Source organism: Diceros bicornis, chromosome 11 (genome assembly GCF_020826845.1).
Source record: "Diceros bicornis minor isolate mBicDic1 chromosome 11, mDicBic1.mat.cur, whole genome shotgun sequence".
Lineage (NCBI taxonomy): Eukaryota > Metazoa > Chordata > Mammalia > Perissodactyla > Rhinocerotidae > Diceros > Diceros bicornis.
Window position 1 is genome coordinate 45,157,497 of NC_080750.1, and position 18,028 is coordinate 45,175,524.

An 18,028-nucleotide genomic window follows, 5' to 3' on the forward strand; every position below is an offset into this window, starting at 1 on the left:
GAGGATCAACCCTCCCAGTGTGCCTGTGACTGAGGAGTTTCCTGGAACTCCAGACTTTCTGTTCTAAAACCGAGACAGTCCCAGGCAAACCAGGATCGTTGGTCACCTTCATTACCCCAGAAATGCAGAGATCTGGATTCAAATTCCACTTTGTCACATAGTTTTGTGACCCTGGGCAAAATATAACTTGATAACTTGGAATCTTCACCTATAAACTTGCAATAAAAATATTTGTTGCATAGGATTTTTTTAAAGGACTTAACTAGGGAGGAGTGATGTCAGCATCATGGCGGAGTGAGCTTTCCCGTGAATTCTTCCCCCACAAGATACAACAAAAGTAACAGCCACAGAGCAACAACGGAATCCCAGACAGTGAAAAGCTAGAGCGGAGGGATCCACACTGCCGCACATCTGAGAGCGGAACGTGCTGGGCCCCCGGAGGAAGTGGGGAGAGGTAAGGAGAACTCCGCTCCCTCCCCATCAGATCAGCGATCCGGTCCCCGCGGCTCCCAGAGAGGGGGGAGGGGCGGCCCTCGGCGGGAAACTGTAGCTCTTCGGGCTCTCTCAGCCAGTGGGAAACTCCCGCACAGAGGGCTCAGAGGAGCCACAGGGCTACCATCAACATCTGAGCAACCCAGAGAGCGGATAAAGAGGGGCAAACGAGAAGCCTCCCACGTCAGGGACCCAGAGGGCAAAAGAGAGAGCTCCCCCCTCCCCGCAACCCGGAGTCTGCAGCTCGACCAGATCTAGCGGTCCGAGGCAGACCTGAATAAACTGGACTGGACCCGTGGATCGCAGTGGGGAAAAAAAAACAAAACAAAACTGCGGATCGCAGCAGAAAAACTGGGGCAGAGCGCAGGGGGCTTAGACTACACAGCCCTTTACCACCAGACAGTGGCGGCAGGTGGAAATTGCAACCAGAGACTTCCAGGATGAGGAAAATCAAAACCAACACAGGAACCACAATGCAAAAATATATGAAATCACCAGACCAGAAACAAAATGACAAGCACCCAGAAATCAACCCCGAAGACACAGAAATCCATAAACTAAATGACAGAGATTTCAAAATAGCTATCATAAAAACACTCAACGAAATACGAGACAACACAGACAAACAATTCAATGAGATTAGGAGTTTCTTCACAAAAGAGATTGAAATCATAAAGAAAAACCTATCAGTGCTGATGGAGATGAAGAACACAATGGAGGCGATAAAGGAGAATCTGGAATCTTTAAAGAACAGAGCTGACAATATGGAGGAAAGAATTAGTACTTTAGAGGATAGGAATACAGATATACTCCAGATGGAAGAAGAGAGAGAACTAAGACTAAAAAGAAATGAAGAAAGACTCCGAGAAATATCGGACTCTATTAGAAAATGTAACATAAGAATTATAGGTATTCCTGAGGGAGAGGAGAGGGAAAGAGGAACAGAGAGCCTATTCAAGGAAATAATAGCTGAAAATTTCCCAAATCTGGGGAAGGAGCAGGAAATACCAGTAAGCGAAGCCAACAGGACGCCTATATATATTAACAGACAAAGGCCTTCACCACGACACCTAGTGGTAAGGCTAGCCAGGGTCAACGACAAAGAAACAATATTAAGGGCAGCTAGACAAAAACAAAAAATAACGTACAAAGGAACTCCCATCAGGCTCTCAGCGGATTTCTCAACAGAAACTTTTCAGGCTAGAAGAGACTGGAATGATATATTCAAAATACTAAAAGACAAAAACTTTCGGCCAAGAATACTCTATCCAGCAAAAATATCCTTCAAATATGATGGAGAAATAGTAACTCTCCCAGATAAACAAAAGCTAAGGGAGTTCATGGCCATGAGACCGCCACTACAAGAAATACTCAAGAAGGCCCTCAGGCCTGAAAACAAGAAGAGAACGGGAACACAAAGCTTGGAGTAAGGAGAAAAGTAGATAGACAAAATCAGAGAAATAGTAGATCTTTACCGGAATAGGTTAGCAACCACTTAAATACTAAACTCAAAGATCAAAGGAAGAAATTCACCAAAAATAAATTTAACCTCATCACTGTAAACACACAGCCACAACACAAGATAGAATAAGGTATAACAAGAGCAACTTAGAAGGGGAAGAGGAAAGTGACTGAATTGACTTAGTATAAGGAAATAGGAGGCTATCAGATAATGGACTATCTCATACAGAAGATTTTTCGCCCAAACCTCAAGGTAACCACTAAACAAATAATCAAATTAAAACCACATATGATAAACAAAGAGAAAACTAGAAGAATCATAAGACAGAACAACCAAACTGAATTGGCAGTCCAAAACAAATGGGACAAGAAACAAAGGAAATGCAAAAGAACCAGAAAATAAGTGACAAAACAGCAACATTCAGCCCTCATATTTCAATAATTACCCTAAATGTAAATGGATTGAACTCTCCAATCAAAAGATACAGAGTGGCAGGATGGATTAAAAAGCAAGACCCAACAATATGCTGCCTTCAGGAAACACATCTTAGCACTAAAGACAAGCACAGGCTCAGAGTGAAAGGATGGAAGACAATACTCCAAGCTAATGGCAAACAAAAGAAAGCAGGTGTTGCCATACTCATATCAGACAAAGTAGACTTCAAGATAAAACAGGTTAAGAAAGACAAAGAAGGGAAATATATAATGATAAAAGGGACACTCCATCAAGAAGACATATCACTTATAAATATATATGCACCCAACATAGGAGCACCAATGTACATAAAACAACTATTAACAAACCTAAAAGGAGAAATCAACAACAACACAATAATAGTAGGGGATCTTAACACCCCACTTACAGCAATGGATAGATCATCCAGACAAAAAGTTAATAAAGAAATATTAGACTTAAATGAAAAACTGGACGAGATGGACCTAGTAGACATATACAGAGCACTCCACCCAAAAACAGCTGACTACACATTCTTCTCAAGCGCACCTGGAACATTCTCTAGGATAGACCATATGTTGGGAAACAAAGCAAGCCTCAATAAATTTAAGAAGATTGAAATCATAACAAGCATCTTTTCAGACCATAAGGCTATGAAACTGGAAATGAACCAGGAAAAAAAAACTGGGAAAGTGACAAAAATGTGGAGATTAAACAACATGCTACCGAACAACCAATGGATCATTGATGAAATTAAAGGAGAAATCAAAAACTATCTGGAAACAAACGAAAATGATAACATGCCATATCAAACCATATGGGACGCAGCAAAAGCAGTCCTGAGAGGGAAACTCATAGCGATACAAGCCCACCTTAACAAACAAGAAAAAGCCCTAATAGGCAACCTTAAATTACACCTAACAGAACTAGAAAAAGAAGAACAAACAAAGCCCAAAGCCAGCAGAAGGAGAGAAATAATAAAAATCAGAGCAGAAATAAATGATATTGAGACCAAAAAAACAGTAGAAAGGATTAATGAAACAAAGAGTTGGTTCTTTGAGAAGATAAACAAAATAGACAAACCCTTAGCCAGGCTAACTAAGAAAAAAAGAGAAAAGTCTCAAGTAAATAAAATTAGAAATGAAAGAGGAGAAATTACAACGGATACCATGGAAATACAGAGGATTATAAGAGAATACTATGAGAAATTATATGCCAACAAATTGGACAATCTAGAAGAAATGGATAAATTCTTAGACTTATACAACCTCCCAAAATTGAACCAAGAAGAAATGGAGAATCTGAATAGACCAATCACAAGTAAAGAGATTGAAATAGTAATCAAAAACCTCCCAAAAAATAAAAGTCCAGGACCAGATGGCTTCTCCAGTGAATTTTACCAAACATTCAAAGAAGATTTAATACCCATCCTCCTCAAACTATTCCAAAAAATAGAGGAAGATGGAACACTTCCTGAATCATTCTATGAGGCCAACATCACCCTGATACCAAAACCAGACAAAGACAATACAAGGAAAGAAAATTACAGGCCAATATCGCTGATGAACATTGATGCAAAAATCCTCAACAAAATATTGGCAAACCGAATACAACAATATATTAAAAAGATCATACACCATGATCAAGTGGGATTTATACCAGAGACGCAGGGATGGTTCAACATCCGCAAATCAATCAACGTGATACATCACATCAACAATACAAAGAATAAAAACCACATGATCGTCTCAATAGATGCAGAGAAGGCATTTGACAAGATACAACATCCATTTATGATAAAAACTCTCAATAAAATGGGAATAGAAGGAAAGTACCTCAACATAATAAAGGCCATATATGACAAACCCACAGCTAACATCATACTCAACGGGGAAAGACTGAAAGCCATTCCTCTGAGAACAGGAACGAGGCAGGGCTGCCCACTCTCACCACTCCTGTTCAACATAGTACTGGAGGTTTTGGCCAGAGCAATTAGGCAAGAAAAAGGAATAAAAGGAATCCAAATAGGTAACGAAGAAGTGAAACTCTCACTATTTGCAGATGACATGATTGTATATATAGAAAACCCTAAAGAATCTGTTGGAAAACCGTTAGAAACAATCAACAACTACAGCAAAGTTGCAGGGTACAAAATCAATCTACAAAAATCAGTTGCATTTCTATATGCTAATAATGAACTAACAGAAAGAGAGCTCAAAAAGATAATACCATTTACAATTGCATCAAAAAGAATAAAATACCTAGGAATAAATCTTACCAAGGAGGTGAAGGACCTATACAATGAGAACTACAAGACATTATTGAGGGAAATCTACGATGACATAAAGAAATGGAAAGATATCCCATGCACGTGGATTGGAAGAATAAACATAGTTAAAATGTCTATATTACCTAAAGCAATCTACAGATTCAATGCAATCCCAATCAGAATCCCAATGACATTCTTCACAGAAATAGAAAAAAGAATACTAAAATTTATATGGGGCAACAAAAGACCCCGAATAGCTAAAGAAATCCTAAAGAAAAAGAACAAAGCAGGAGGCATCACAATTCCTGACTTCAAAACATACTACAAAGCAATAGTAATCAAAACAGCATGGTACTGGTACAAAAACAGACACACAGATCAATGGAACAGAATTGAAAACCCAGAAATAAAACCACACATATACGGACAGCTAATTTTCAACAAAGGTGCTAAGGACATGCAATGGAGAAAGGAAAGTCTCTTCAATAAATGGTGTTGGGAAAACTGGACAGCCACATGCAAAAGAACGAAAGTGGACCATGTGCTATCGCCACTCACAAAAATTAACTCAAAATGGATCAAAGACCTGAAGGTGAGACCTGAAACTATAAAACTCATAGAAGAAATTATAGGCAACACACTATTTGACATTGGGTTTAAAGGAATCTTTTCGGATGACATGCCTACCCAGACTAGGGAAACTAAAGAAAAAATAAACAAGTGGGACTTTATCAGACTAAAGAGCTTTTATAAGACAAATGAAACCAGAATCAAGATGAACAAACAACCAACCAGCTGGGAGAGAATATTTGCAAAACATACATCTGACAAGGGGTTGATCTCCATAATATATAAAGAACTCACACAATTGAACAACAAAAAAACAAACAACCCGATCAAAAAATGGGCAGAGGAAATGAACAGACACTTCTCCAAGGAAGATATACAGATGGCCAATAGGCACATGAAAAGATGCTCAACATCACTAATCATCAGGGAAATGCAAATCAAAACAACACTAAGATACCACCTCACGCCCGTTAGAATGGCTATAATCACCAAGAGAAAAAACAACAAATGTTGGAGAGGATGTGGAGAAACAGGAACCCTCATACACAGCTGGTGGGAATGCACATTGGTGCAGCCTCTATGGAAAACGGTATGGAGATTCCTCAAAGAATTAAAAATAGAGATGCCCTATGATCCAGCCATCCCACTACTGGGAATCTATCCAACGCACCTGAAATCAACAATCCAAAGAGGCTTATGCACCCCTATGTTCATTGCAGCATTATTCACCATAGCCAAGAAGTGGAAGCAACCTAAGTGTCCCTCGACTGACGATTGGATTAAGAAAATGTTGTATATATATACAATGGAATACTACTCAGCCATAAAAAAAGACAAAATTGTCCCATTTGCAACAACATGGATGGGCCTGGAGCGTATTATGTTAAGTGAAATAAGCCAGAAAGAGAAAGACAAACACTGTATGATCTCACTCATATGTGGAATATAAACCAACACATGGACAGAGAAAACTGGACTGTGGTTACCCAGGAAGTGGGGGTGGGGGGTGGGCACAAGGGGTGAAGGGAGTCATATATGGGGTGATGGACAAACAAAAATGTACAACCCAAAATTTCACAATGTTAGAAACCATTAAAATATCAATAAAAAAAAAAAAAAAAAAAGGACTTAACTAGGAAACTGTCCAACTCAGGTTTGGCACATAAAGAACTAGGTCAACGTGAATTCTTTCTTTTTTCCTCACCTTCCTTTCCAACACTACTATGATGTAGAAGAAGCATTGCTCTCCTTATTTCATTGATAAGAAACCTTGGACACTATAGCTAACTTGCTGAAGGAAACAGAGCAGTAAATAGTAAAATCTGGGCTTGAGCCCTGGCTTATGCCATGTGCAATGCTTTCTAAACTACGCTCAACTCAATTTCCAGTGATCAAGGAAAATTTGGAAAGTGGCCATTCGTAGGAAATTTTGTAACACTGTTGTAATACCTAAAGTCTAGTACTTCTCTCTTAAATGGTACTGTTTTCTATTTTAGCACGATTCAGATAACATGTGTTTAGGAATAGGTGCAATCATTATGATAATCCATGAAATTTTATATTATAGCCTATTTATCCTCTTTGTGTATTCATTCAATTCTAAATGTACGTAGAACTTCTTTTCATCTCCTTTCTTTTTTTTGGCTGTCAGAATACTGTTTCCTGATATCAGTGATTACAGTAATGTATTATTGAATAATGTCTGATGGCTATTGAGCATAACAAACGTGTTTAAAAATGCATATTTTATTTTATTTTTGAAAAATAAATCTCAATAAATATACATTTAAAATGGAATAAAAAGTGCATTGGGAAAATGGACGATAAAAACGTTTTCCCAGATTTCTTCATTGTGGATATGGTGTGATGGTGATACAGCACTGCAAAACGTAATGGCCTCCCACTGAAATATAAATTTCCAACTCAGCTGAGGGATTTCACAGAACATAAACATCAGAGCAGAGATGATGCATTTGATTTCAAGGAAGGAGATAGTTGCATTGCCATCATGTTCCCTTCAAATTAATTTGCATCTAGTTTAGTGAATGGTAGACTAAAACTGAAATATTTAACTATCCAATCAAAAATGTGAACATATTTGTTTAGAAAAATAAATGAGCCACATATGCAGAACATAAACAAAAAGAACTCTGGATACAGAGGCTGCTGATTTTCTCTCAGCCCAGAATTGTGTTTCTATGATTGTGACTTTTAATTGAAAATGATAATAGGCTTGAGACTTGATTAGATTTGAACATTTGAAAAAGGTTGAAAGAATTTCTCTTCTGAGTGTGCTCATGCTCTGAATCGTAATTATAATACGCTGCGTGGACCCAAATGCTTTCAGTTCGTTCAACCTCATCTTATTTTTTAATGTTGTTCACTAACATTTATAGACCTCTGAAACATTTAGCAGATGGCTTTATAGATTTCTCATAGTAATGTGAGCAAGCTGACTCAGTGAAGACTGGTTTTTAACTATTATCATAACTTTTTAACACAAATTGCCATACTTCTTTTTTTAAAAATATTCAGTTTATTCCATTTAGGTTCCATTTCCTATTCAGTGACCTAGACTTTATTGTAAGAATTACATGGGCAATGAAGTGATTGATGGGTGAGAAAGCAAACTCATCAATGTTTTTTCCTCTGGGAGGATAGAAACAAACATAAGTGAGGCAGATCAATTCTGATGTGCTAGCTCTTATTTCTCCAGGAAGTCTTTTCTTAAGTAGATATGATTTAAAATAATGCCTTTAATAGAATATAGTTTTTTTAAAATGGCACATAGATATTATAGGATACTTGGAAAAGACGTGTAATTGTGTATGTTTCCTCTCCATTATTATAACTATTCTGTTTATTTTTCTTTCCCTTTTTTGTTGAAGTGATATAACCATTTTTTTATCACGCTCATTTTTTCTTTGAAAAAGGTTTTTTTAATTTAGTTTGTAATAATGTTTTTCACTTAATTTATAATTAGCATTATTCATATTGTTATATAACTTATTAGTATCATTTTTTAATGGCTGCGTAATACTTCTTCAAGGCAGAAAGCATAGTTTTTCTTTTTTTAAAGATTTTATTTATTTATTTATTTTCCCCCCAAGCCCCAGTAGATTGTTGTATGTCATAGCTGCACATCCTTCTAGTTGCTGTATGTGGGACGCGGCATCAGCATGGCCGGACAAGCGGCGCATCGGTGCGGGCCCGGGATCCGAACCCGGGCCGCCAGCAGCGGAGCGCGCGCACCCAACCGCTAAGCCACGGGGCCGGCCCAGAAAGCATAGTTTTTCAACGTTCCTTTACTATCAGAAATTTAGGTTGCGTCTAATTTTTGCATATTACAAGTAATATTGAAATTAATATTTTTGTATGAAAATTCTTTGTGTTTGAGAATATTTTCTTAGGATAGGTTCCCAGAAATTACATTTTCAATCCAGGAATATGTTACCTAAATGGACCTGAAACATACTATATTTTGCTAATTTCTTGCATGTATAGTTTAAAGGAAAAGGTTGCAGATTTGGGGGAAAAAACAGTAATGAGTTTTATTTAGATCTGTCTAGCTGAGATATTTATAGGAAACTCAATAGAAGATAATCTTGATATGTAAAGTACGACTCACATATAGGCCTGCAATGACGTTGCTTAACCGATAGCACATGAGAAGAAATTTTAGTAAGAAAATTTAGAGGTAAATGTGAACATCTTATTACAGTTAACAATACTCAGTCATAGTACACGTGGCCTCAAAATCATTTTCTCTTGTTCTTTCTTCCTACCAACTTTCCCATCAAATTTGGTTCATTCATAAGATAAAATGAAAGCAATTCAACTAAACTAATTTATGCAAAGATTAAATGAATGATAACCTCACACTACCATTTTTAGCATTAAAAAAATGGAGGCTTAAAAAATTTCTGGATGTATGGAGGGGATAATTTATACCACATAAACTATTTTCTCATTTGCCTTATTGTAATATCTCTCACATTAAAAAAATACACAAGACAGACATCTATCCACCAGACCAATTCATAACACTATAATAGATATATTGCAATTATCTGTTTATATGTCTTTTCACCGGACTGGGAGAGAATGTGAGTCCCATAAAGACAGGGTTCATATTAAGATCCATCCATCCTCCCTTCCTCCCTTCCTCCCTTCCTGTCTTCCTCCTTTCCTTCCTCCCTTCCTTCCGAGTCCACTCAATATGCCCGGCCCTGCCCTGGGCTCTGAGAATTCACTGGTGACAGATGTTTTCTACTTTCCTAGAGTAAATGTTCTAGTGGGGAGGAGAGATGAAGTAGACAAATAAAGAACACATGAACAAGATACTCAGATACTGGTAGAGACTATAAAGAGAATGAACAAGGTCATGTGAAGGAGAGTGACTGGGAGTGGGCTGGGCAGAAAGGCATCACGGAGGAAGTAATGTTTGAGCATATGGATACAATTTAAAGCCATGGCTGAGTGAGATCACTTAGAGAGAGCAAGGAGGGTTGATGTGAAATGGCAAGTTTAGAAAATTCCTCTTAACAAATTTTCCTGTGAAGGAAACAGAAAAAGAGGATGGAATTTGGAAGGAGATGTCAACCTAAGAAGCAGTTATTATATCTGTCTTTCTATCTATCTATTTATCTATCTAACCTGTCTATATCTATCTATCTATGTATCTATGTATCTATCTATCTATCTATCTAATCTGTCTATATCTATGTATCTATCCATCTATCTATCTTCTATCTCTTTCTTTCTTTATTTGTGGTAGGAGATATTAGAACAGTTGAATTGTTAATAGAGATGATCCAGGAGAGAGAGAAAAAAGGCTGATGCAGGATATTGAGAGTATAATTGCAGAAAGAAATGTCTTTACGAAGATCGGAGGGACTGGATCAGTGGACTATTGGAGTGGCTGTCCTGAGGTAGGAGTATGGCCACTTCACGTGTTGTCAACTCAGGAGAGAAACAGAGAGAATGCAATGCTTGGTAGTTTTGTGGATGAGAGACAAGGGGGTTCTGTCCGATGGCTTCTATTTTCTTGGTGACATGTGTCGGGAGAGAGGGAGAATCTCCCTCTGCCCTTTTCCTTAAGATTCTTATGGCTGGCCAAATAATTAACAAGACAGGTTAGCAGGAGAAAATAATACCAAGTTTAATAACATGTATACATGGGAGAAAGCAGGGACATTGCGTTTCTCAACACAATAGCAGAAATTCTCAAATACCATTTTCATCTAAAGACAAAGGAAGATCTTGGGGGGTCGGGGGTGTCAGTTACAGAAGATTACCACTAAAGCACTTGTAAACAAGGGTAAGGTTATTATGCAGATTTAAAGCCTCACCTTCCACACTGATAAGTTTCTGGAAATGAGGTCATCCCCCCTCTGCCCAAGACAGAGAGGGAGATACCTTTACAAATGGAGATTTCCTTATAAATGTAAATATTTGTCTGGCAACTCCTCGCAGGGCCATCCAGAGAATGTGGCCAGAGAGACAGAACTTCCCATAAGATGGGCTTGTTGGTGCCTTTCCTATTGTAACATCTATTTTACATTATATTACAGCCATCAGATAGAAGATCTGTTCCAGGAAGCAGTTACTGTATCAAATTCTTTAGGCAGTTAGTGGGGAAGGTCAAATGTCCATCAGAGGAAACAATCAAGGTAAAGAGATATATTTCAGGATGGCCCAATCTTGATCTCCCACACATGTAAGGCAGGATAATCAGCAGGAATTCAGAGAAAGAGAAGTGTGCATAGGTGTGGGTATTATAGAAGATAAAAGAATTTATAAAATAGTAATTTTTGAGTGTGGAAGAACTAAGTAAAGAAAGGAAGAGGATTGTTTGGAAATATTGAGTGCCTGTTTTGGATTTGTGGTAAAAAATTTTAGTATCACAAAATCACTTTTTTTACCTTTTTTTTCTGGCTTCACTGTAATTTTGTTACCTTCAGGTTGAAAAATACTCAATAGTGGAAATTTCCTCAGCATTCATTAAAGCTTTTATGTTAAAATGTGACTTATCATTAATAACAGCGGCATTATACATTTGATAGATGGCAGTATATATACATGCACGTAATGATACTTATTCAAACACTAACAATGCTTAGTACACGTGTAGTTTGTTTTTCTCCTTGGCCCGCAGCTCCTGTAATAATCCTGCTGTCCCATTGGGATCTCAATACCATAAGTTTGGAACCTGTGTTATCATAGACTGTTGAAGCCTGAAGGGCACATAGAAATTACGAAGTTTGGTGGTTCTTCTACTTGATTACCATAATCACCTAGGGGAACTTAAAAACAAATAATCCTTCCAAAGACCACTGCAGATCTATGTGAGCATCACTAGGGCTGAATTAGAGACTAAAGATCCCAAAACGGATCAGTATTCTTTCCATATTGCTAAATGAATCCCTCATTAGACAGTGGAGAAATATTTATGTTAATTTCCTATATCACTAGGTTAGGATATAAAGTAATTCTGTAATGAGAAATTGGCTAGAGAAACAAATAAACATGGATACAATTATTATGAAAGGTCTCGCCTGAAATAGCTGAGATATTAACATAATAGAAAATGTTTAGTGTCAAGAACACATTCCATAGTCCCAATATTCCATACTACATTTCTGAGGTTTCTAGATGCAGAAATTCTGCCTAAATTCTTGGACTTTGATGTGGTATTGTATGGTGGGCAACTGCAGGCTTGATTGCCAGTGTGCAGTGAGTCTATGAATTTTCTCCCATTCTTATGAAATCTGTGTGATACTTTTCAGTATACTTCTGCTCTGACCTACGACGCCGTTCAAGTGATGACTGAAGCCTTCCGCAACCTACGGAAACAGAGAATTGAAATCTCCCGGAGGGGGAACGCGGGAGACTGTCTGGCAAACCCAGCAGTCCCCTGGGGACAAGGTGTAGAAATAGAAAGGGCCCTCAAACAGGTCAGTCACTCAAAATGGTTGTTCATGTGGCTTAACAATGATCATTATTTTTTTCCTGCTGAATTAGTCATCCTTGTTTTATTCCTTACATTTAATATACAGGAAATATTATTTCCTAACTACACAAAAGTAGATTGAAGAGTGAAAAGAAATCTCATAAATGTAGTTTTCTTGACTTGAGCCCAGTTAGAATAATCTGTACGGTTTGTATCTTTCGTTGAAGTAAGTTTATAACTGTGCTCCTTTCCCATTTCCTCATTAGGTTCAGGTTGAAGGTCTCTCCGGAAATATAAAGTTTGACCAGAATGGAAAAAGAATAAACTACACAATTAACATCATGGAGCTCAAAACTAATGGGCCTCGAAAGGTAAATGATTAGTGATTTAAAGATAGTTCCCTCTGTGTGGGGAAATGAGTTAGCTAACCCATCATTTCATCTTCCAAAGAGTCCTGGAGATGTGTATTCACATAGATAGAGTTAACAACTTCCAGACACAGATATATTTTGAGTATTTTTTCTAAATTAAGTCTTTATTTCAGTAACACTGAAATGTAATCTTTAAATAACTGTAACTAGAACTATACTTCTTTTTTAAACCAAGGTACAAAAAGAGTTTAATGAGAACAAGAAGAACTCTTTCTGAAAGTTTATGGTTCAGAAGACAAAACATAGCTGACGCAAATATGCATGTAACTGTTCAATTCAACATCTTTCTTTTAACTGTTAGGACTAAAACTCCATTGTTTAGATTTTATTTATATTTCTATGTGATCATTCCCAAGCAAATTACCCTTGGAGAATATGAAAAGTGAATATGAAGAGATGAGATGTTTTTAAGAATTATTTTTGTTTGTTTCTTTTTAAAGTCCCTTTCTATTCTATTAGATTCACATATATAAAAGACACATCTCTGTTTAGAAGAAGCCTAGTTAACGTGGGTGTCATTTCGGATTCAGACAAGGGTTTGAAAATAATTAAGTGCTTTGCTAATAGAAAGGTCATTTATCCGTGTGCCTACCTTCTGTAACCTTTTTCAGATTGGATACTGGAGTGAAGTGGACAAAATGGTTGTTACCCTTACCGAGCTCCCTTCTGGAAATGATACCTCTGGGCTTGAGAATAAGACTGTTGTTGTCACTACAATTTTGGTAATTAGCTACATATGCCTATGTTTTACTTTATTTTTTCATATGAAAAGTATCTGCCAACTAGAATTTGTTGTTTATATTTTAGGACAGTAACTAATACATTGCTGCTTTTGCAATGCAATGCAAATCACATTTACTCTGTCAAAAGGACTACACAAGCACGGGCTAAAGCCTTCAAAATATTCCTTATCCTCTTTAAGACTGACATTTAGCTTGACAGATAATTCATTCCCTGTGCATACACAGGTGAACAACTGGGGAAAGTCTGGAGGAGTGTTCCTCATATTTGCTTAGGTGCTTCACCTTTCCATTCCCATGTAACCCTGGGTACTTTCTATCTTAACATTTGTTACGTGGTTTAATAATGTTCTCATCTTCGCTTTCTTCATAATAAAGATGAACTCTAAAGACCAAGATCATCTCCCTTCTTGTTAACCCCAAGTCTCAACACAGTAGTTGGCATATAGCTAGTGCTAAATGCATGTGTATTGAATGAATAATTTAACTGGATCTTGAGCATCTAGGCTTTGGATAGATGGAAGGGAGATGTGGATCATCACGACAAGCCATTGGTGAACTGAAATGGAGGAAATGAGGTTCACTAATAGCAAGTAATTTTGTGACAAAACAATTTTATTTTGTTTTACTAAGTAGTGATGTAGTAAATTTGTGAGATTCATTATCCTGACAATATTGAGAAGAAAATATAGATAGCCTAGTAAGAGATTTGGATAAAAACATTGGTTGGCACTTGGAAATAATAAGTGTAAGCTAAATATTTGAGGAGTTTTGCCTTAACCATGCCATTGAGAGGAACTATCTCACTGAGGCCCAAATATCCTTGGTGCCACATTCCAGTGGAGAATATTGGGCTATGTTGAATCATTTTTTCCATGCTTCCTCTTTCTTATGTTTACAGGAGGAAACGACTCTCTAGCTATCCTGGTAGCATCATTCTAGGATATTATATCTCATAGATGAAATGACATCTGTAGAATCAGTACATCACCATGGCAGTGATTCTTTCATTCTGTACATCACTGACCGTGACCCTGATTTCCACACGAACCCTATTCTTGAAGCAGCAGTGACACAGGGTTTTGAGTGAATGCTGGTTCCTGAGGTCAGCATAGCCTTAACCTAGAAGAAGAGGGTGGTGGATCCAGAGTTGAATAAAACAGATGTTGGGCAGCATTATTCCTCTCTAAGCCTTAGGAATTACAAATATGACAAGGGGACATGCCAACAGTTTGTGCTTTTGAGTCTCTTATTTACTTTGGTATGGCGAGGTATGAGCTATAGTAATGAAATATAGTGATAGATATTTGAAGACCTTTTTTCGGAAGCATTACGCTTAATTTTTTTCTTCTAATATTGTCCACCATCTATATTCTACAATGTCTCTGGCTAACGGGTAATAATTAAACCAGCAAATTTGATTCAATGATGGTAAATAATTAACACAGCAATTTTTATCAGCTGAAGCACTGTCTTTCCATATAGGAATCTCCATATGTTATGATGAAGAAAAATCATGAAATGCTTGAAGGCAATGAGCGCTATGAGGGCTACTGTGTTGACTTGGCTGCAGAAATCGCCAAACATTGTGGGTTCAAGTACAAGCTGACAATTGTTGGGGATGGCAAGTATGGGGCCAGGGATGCAGACACGAAAATTTGGAATGGGATGGTTGGAGAACTTGTTTATGGGGTAAGTATAGCTTTTCTCATAGATTAAGGTCATTCAGTTTGAACTCTTGTTGACAAAATACCTCCCTTTCCTGCAAAGTAGCTATGTTTGAGGTTGTTGGTTTTCCACATTTCTCTAGGAATAATATCTTATTTCCTTATGAACATTTGAAGATTAAAGATGCACTCAGAAGCAAACATGCAGATTAAGTGAGACAGGCATTTCATCTGTCTTGAAGCATATGGGCCATGTGCATTGTTTAAAGGCTGCCAAGGCATAGATGCAGTGTAGAAATGTAATTATCATAATCAAGCCAAACAGGAGTGCTATGTATTTATAAAAAGGAGGGATGTTTGGGGAACAAATTGCTTTTTTGTTAATTCTTTAGTGGGACTCTACCAGGAAAATAATTATTACCATTTCCCTGATTTCTTTTCCTTCCCTTTTGATCCAATAGTGTAACCATGATTCCTTTCTGACCATGACTCCAGGTACTACTACTTTCCTTTGTTTCCCTTACAGAAAGCTGATATTGCAATTGCTCCATTAACTATAACCCTTGTGAGAGAAGAGGTGATTGACTTCTCAAAGCCCTTTATGAGCCTCGGGATATCTATCATGATCAAGAAGCCTCAGAAGTCCAAACCAGGAGTGTTTTCATTTCTTGATCCTTTAGCCTATGAGATCTGGATGTGCATTGTTTTTGCCTACATTGGGGTCAGTGTAGTTTTATTCCTGGTCAGCAGATTTAGCCCCTACGAGTGGCACACTGAGGAGTTTGAAGATGGAAGAGAAACACAAAGTAGTGAATCAACTAATGAATTTGGGATTTTTAATAGTCTCTGGTTTTCCTTGGGTGCCTTTATGCAGCAAGGATGCGATATTTCGCCAAGGTTGGTTACTCACATGCTTCCACTTTGTGCATTTCAGGTCTCAAATGGATATTCATGGTGTTTATGAATTCACTCTAAAGAAGTAACCAGCTGCCGACTACCTGTCCAAGCAGTTTAAGACTCTTAAGGACAGACTCTTACCATCGGCGTAAGCCTGAGAAATATTTGAGCAATATTCTTTGAATGTTGGTCATATATTTTCCTGGTGAAATTATACACACCATGGAGAGGCTATAAAATGCATAAGGTTCCTATCATTCCATGCCTTCTTGGAGGGGTACCGTGTTTTTGCTGCATATTCTCATTTTACAGTCATCTGTGTGTTGATCCACAGACCTGTATATGGGAAAATGGGCAACATTACTTAGCAACTACAAAGCAACAACTTGTGTATAAAACTTCATTGGCACACATCTCATTTCTTTTATTTTCCCATGATTTGCTCATGGAAATAGTATGGGAGAGACATTATAAAATTTGTGGTTTTTTTTAAAGGTTAGGTTGCTGGATTAAAAGGAGTGTGTGATAACATATTTTCCAAGTATCTAGAAAAACATAATTAGATAATAACGATGGCTGATTCAATGCGAAAGCGTGTGCCATATAGAATAGTAATACACACACAATTGAATAAATTCATACACCTCTATTCTCATTATGATATGTTAATTCTTGCACTAGAATGCCTAAATACATTGAATATATCACAAAACACATATTGCCTTTGTTCATGTTACATACATAAATAAGAATGATAGTCATGCCTGGCTCTTCAGAGGAATAAATCATACTTTTTCTAGGGGATTGCTTTGACATTTAAAGCCTAAATGATTATTGATCTACTGGCACATTCTAATTTGAGCTCTATTACCCTCCTTTGATTCTATGAGATATCTTAATAACTAGCAACAGGGGTGACTTTTCTAATACTGTTTCATTATGTTGTTGGTTTTTGAGCACTTTGGAAATAAAAAGTGATTAATTTCAAATAACTATATGAAAAGCTCAAAAAATTTATCTTTTGCAATCTTTTTTGTATATTCCACCCAGTGAGATAAAGGAAATATATCATGTATGCAGAAATTATCAATGGCTTACTTCTCTGATAGTAGAGAATTATTTTTATTAATTTTACAAATTACATGGATCTAAATAATCTTACTTCCATCAGATTCTCTGTGGCTCCTCTATGAAACTGCACCGAATTAGACATATGCCAATGGTATTTGCACGGCATATATAAAATAATTTTAATATATAACATATTAACATATGATAATTATTATATATAATATTACATATAAAATTATGATGACCTCTGACAAAATATATGATTCGTATATATATTCAATATATATTCATATATTCATATATAAGATTCACCTCTATATTTAGTTTATCTGATTTAACTTAAAGACATAAAGAGAAGTTTCTAATAATGAGGAGGAAAATACTAACCAAATTGGGATCTCACAGAACATTCCAGTCCAAAATAATAGTGAAATGATTGATCTTTGGTAAGAAGGCAACTGAAGTATAACATACCTACTCTAATAGATTACCCTAGTCCTGAGATGTAAGGCAATTATCCTAGGGTAACATAAACTATGTTTACCTTTTGAGTAAGTAGGGAGAAGTGTATGAGGGTTCTTTATGAAGTAGGATATATTGACCCAGGTTCCCACAAATAGACCCTCAGGTTTGCTTGCCCTGCTCCTCATGCATATCACGGCTCTAAAGGTAGTTGTTTTGGTGTCCAGAGCTTTTCAAGGAGCAGAAAACATATTTACACATAGGAACTGAAGCACAGGGCACATTTAACAATCTGTGTTATCTCAGGGTCCACCACGGCATGTAGACAACTTCTGGTTTTCAACAAGCCTATTTCCTAAAATATGACTTTTTTCTGTGCTTTTGATTTTATTCATGAGTCATGACTCACTACTATTTCACATGTAAAAATTTTTATTTCCTGGTAAGATAAATAGATTTTAGAGAGCATATTGTTTCCTTGTTATCAATTGACTTTTTTTGCCACAGAATTTATACGAGCAAAATTCACTTTATTAAAAAATTTTAAGCACACACATCTTTC

At 36.9% G+C, this 18,028-nt stretch overlaps 1 protein-coding gene across 12 annotated transcripts in view; it reads left to right on the forward strand.

The window, feature by feature from the left end:
* GRIA2 (glutamate ionotropic receptor AMPA type subunit 2) overlaps positions 1 to 18,028 on the forward strand; it is a 160,738-nt gene that overhangs the window by 107,958 nt on the left and 34,752 nt on the right. For 11 of the 12 annotated variants that reach the window (XM_058550261.1, XM_058550251.1, XM_058550250.1 and 8 more), the window contains exons 7-11: positions 12,035 to 12,202; positions 12,465 to 12,569; positions 13,241 to 13,351; positions 14,855 to 15,061; positions 15,563 to 15,933. In XM_058550261.1, coding sequence (XP_058406244.1) covers positions 12,035 to 12,202; positions 12,465 to 12,569; positions 13,241 to 13,351; positions 14,855 to 15,061; positions 15,563 to 15,933 — 962 coding nt within the window. The remainder of the gene's footprint in view (positions 1 to 12,034; positions 12,203 to 12,464; positions 12,570 to 13,240; positions 13,352 to 14,854; positions 15,062 to 15,562; positions 15,934 to 18,028) is intronic. The other variant, XM_058550260.1, reaches the window with a different exon arrangement.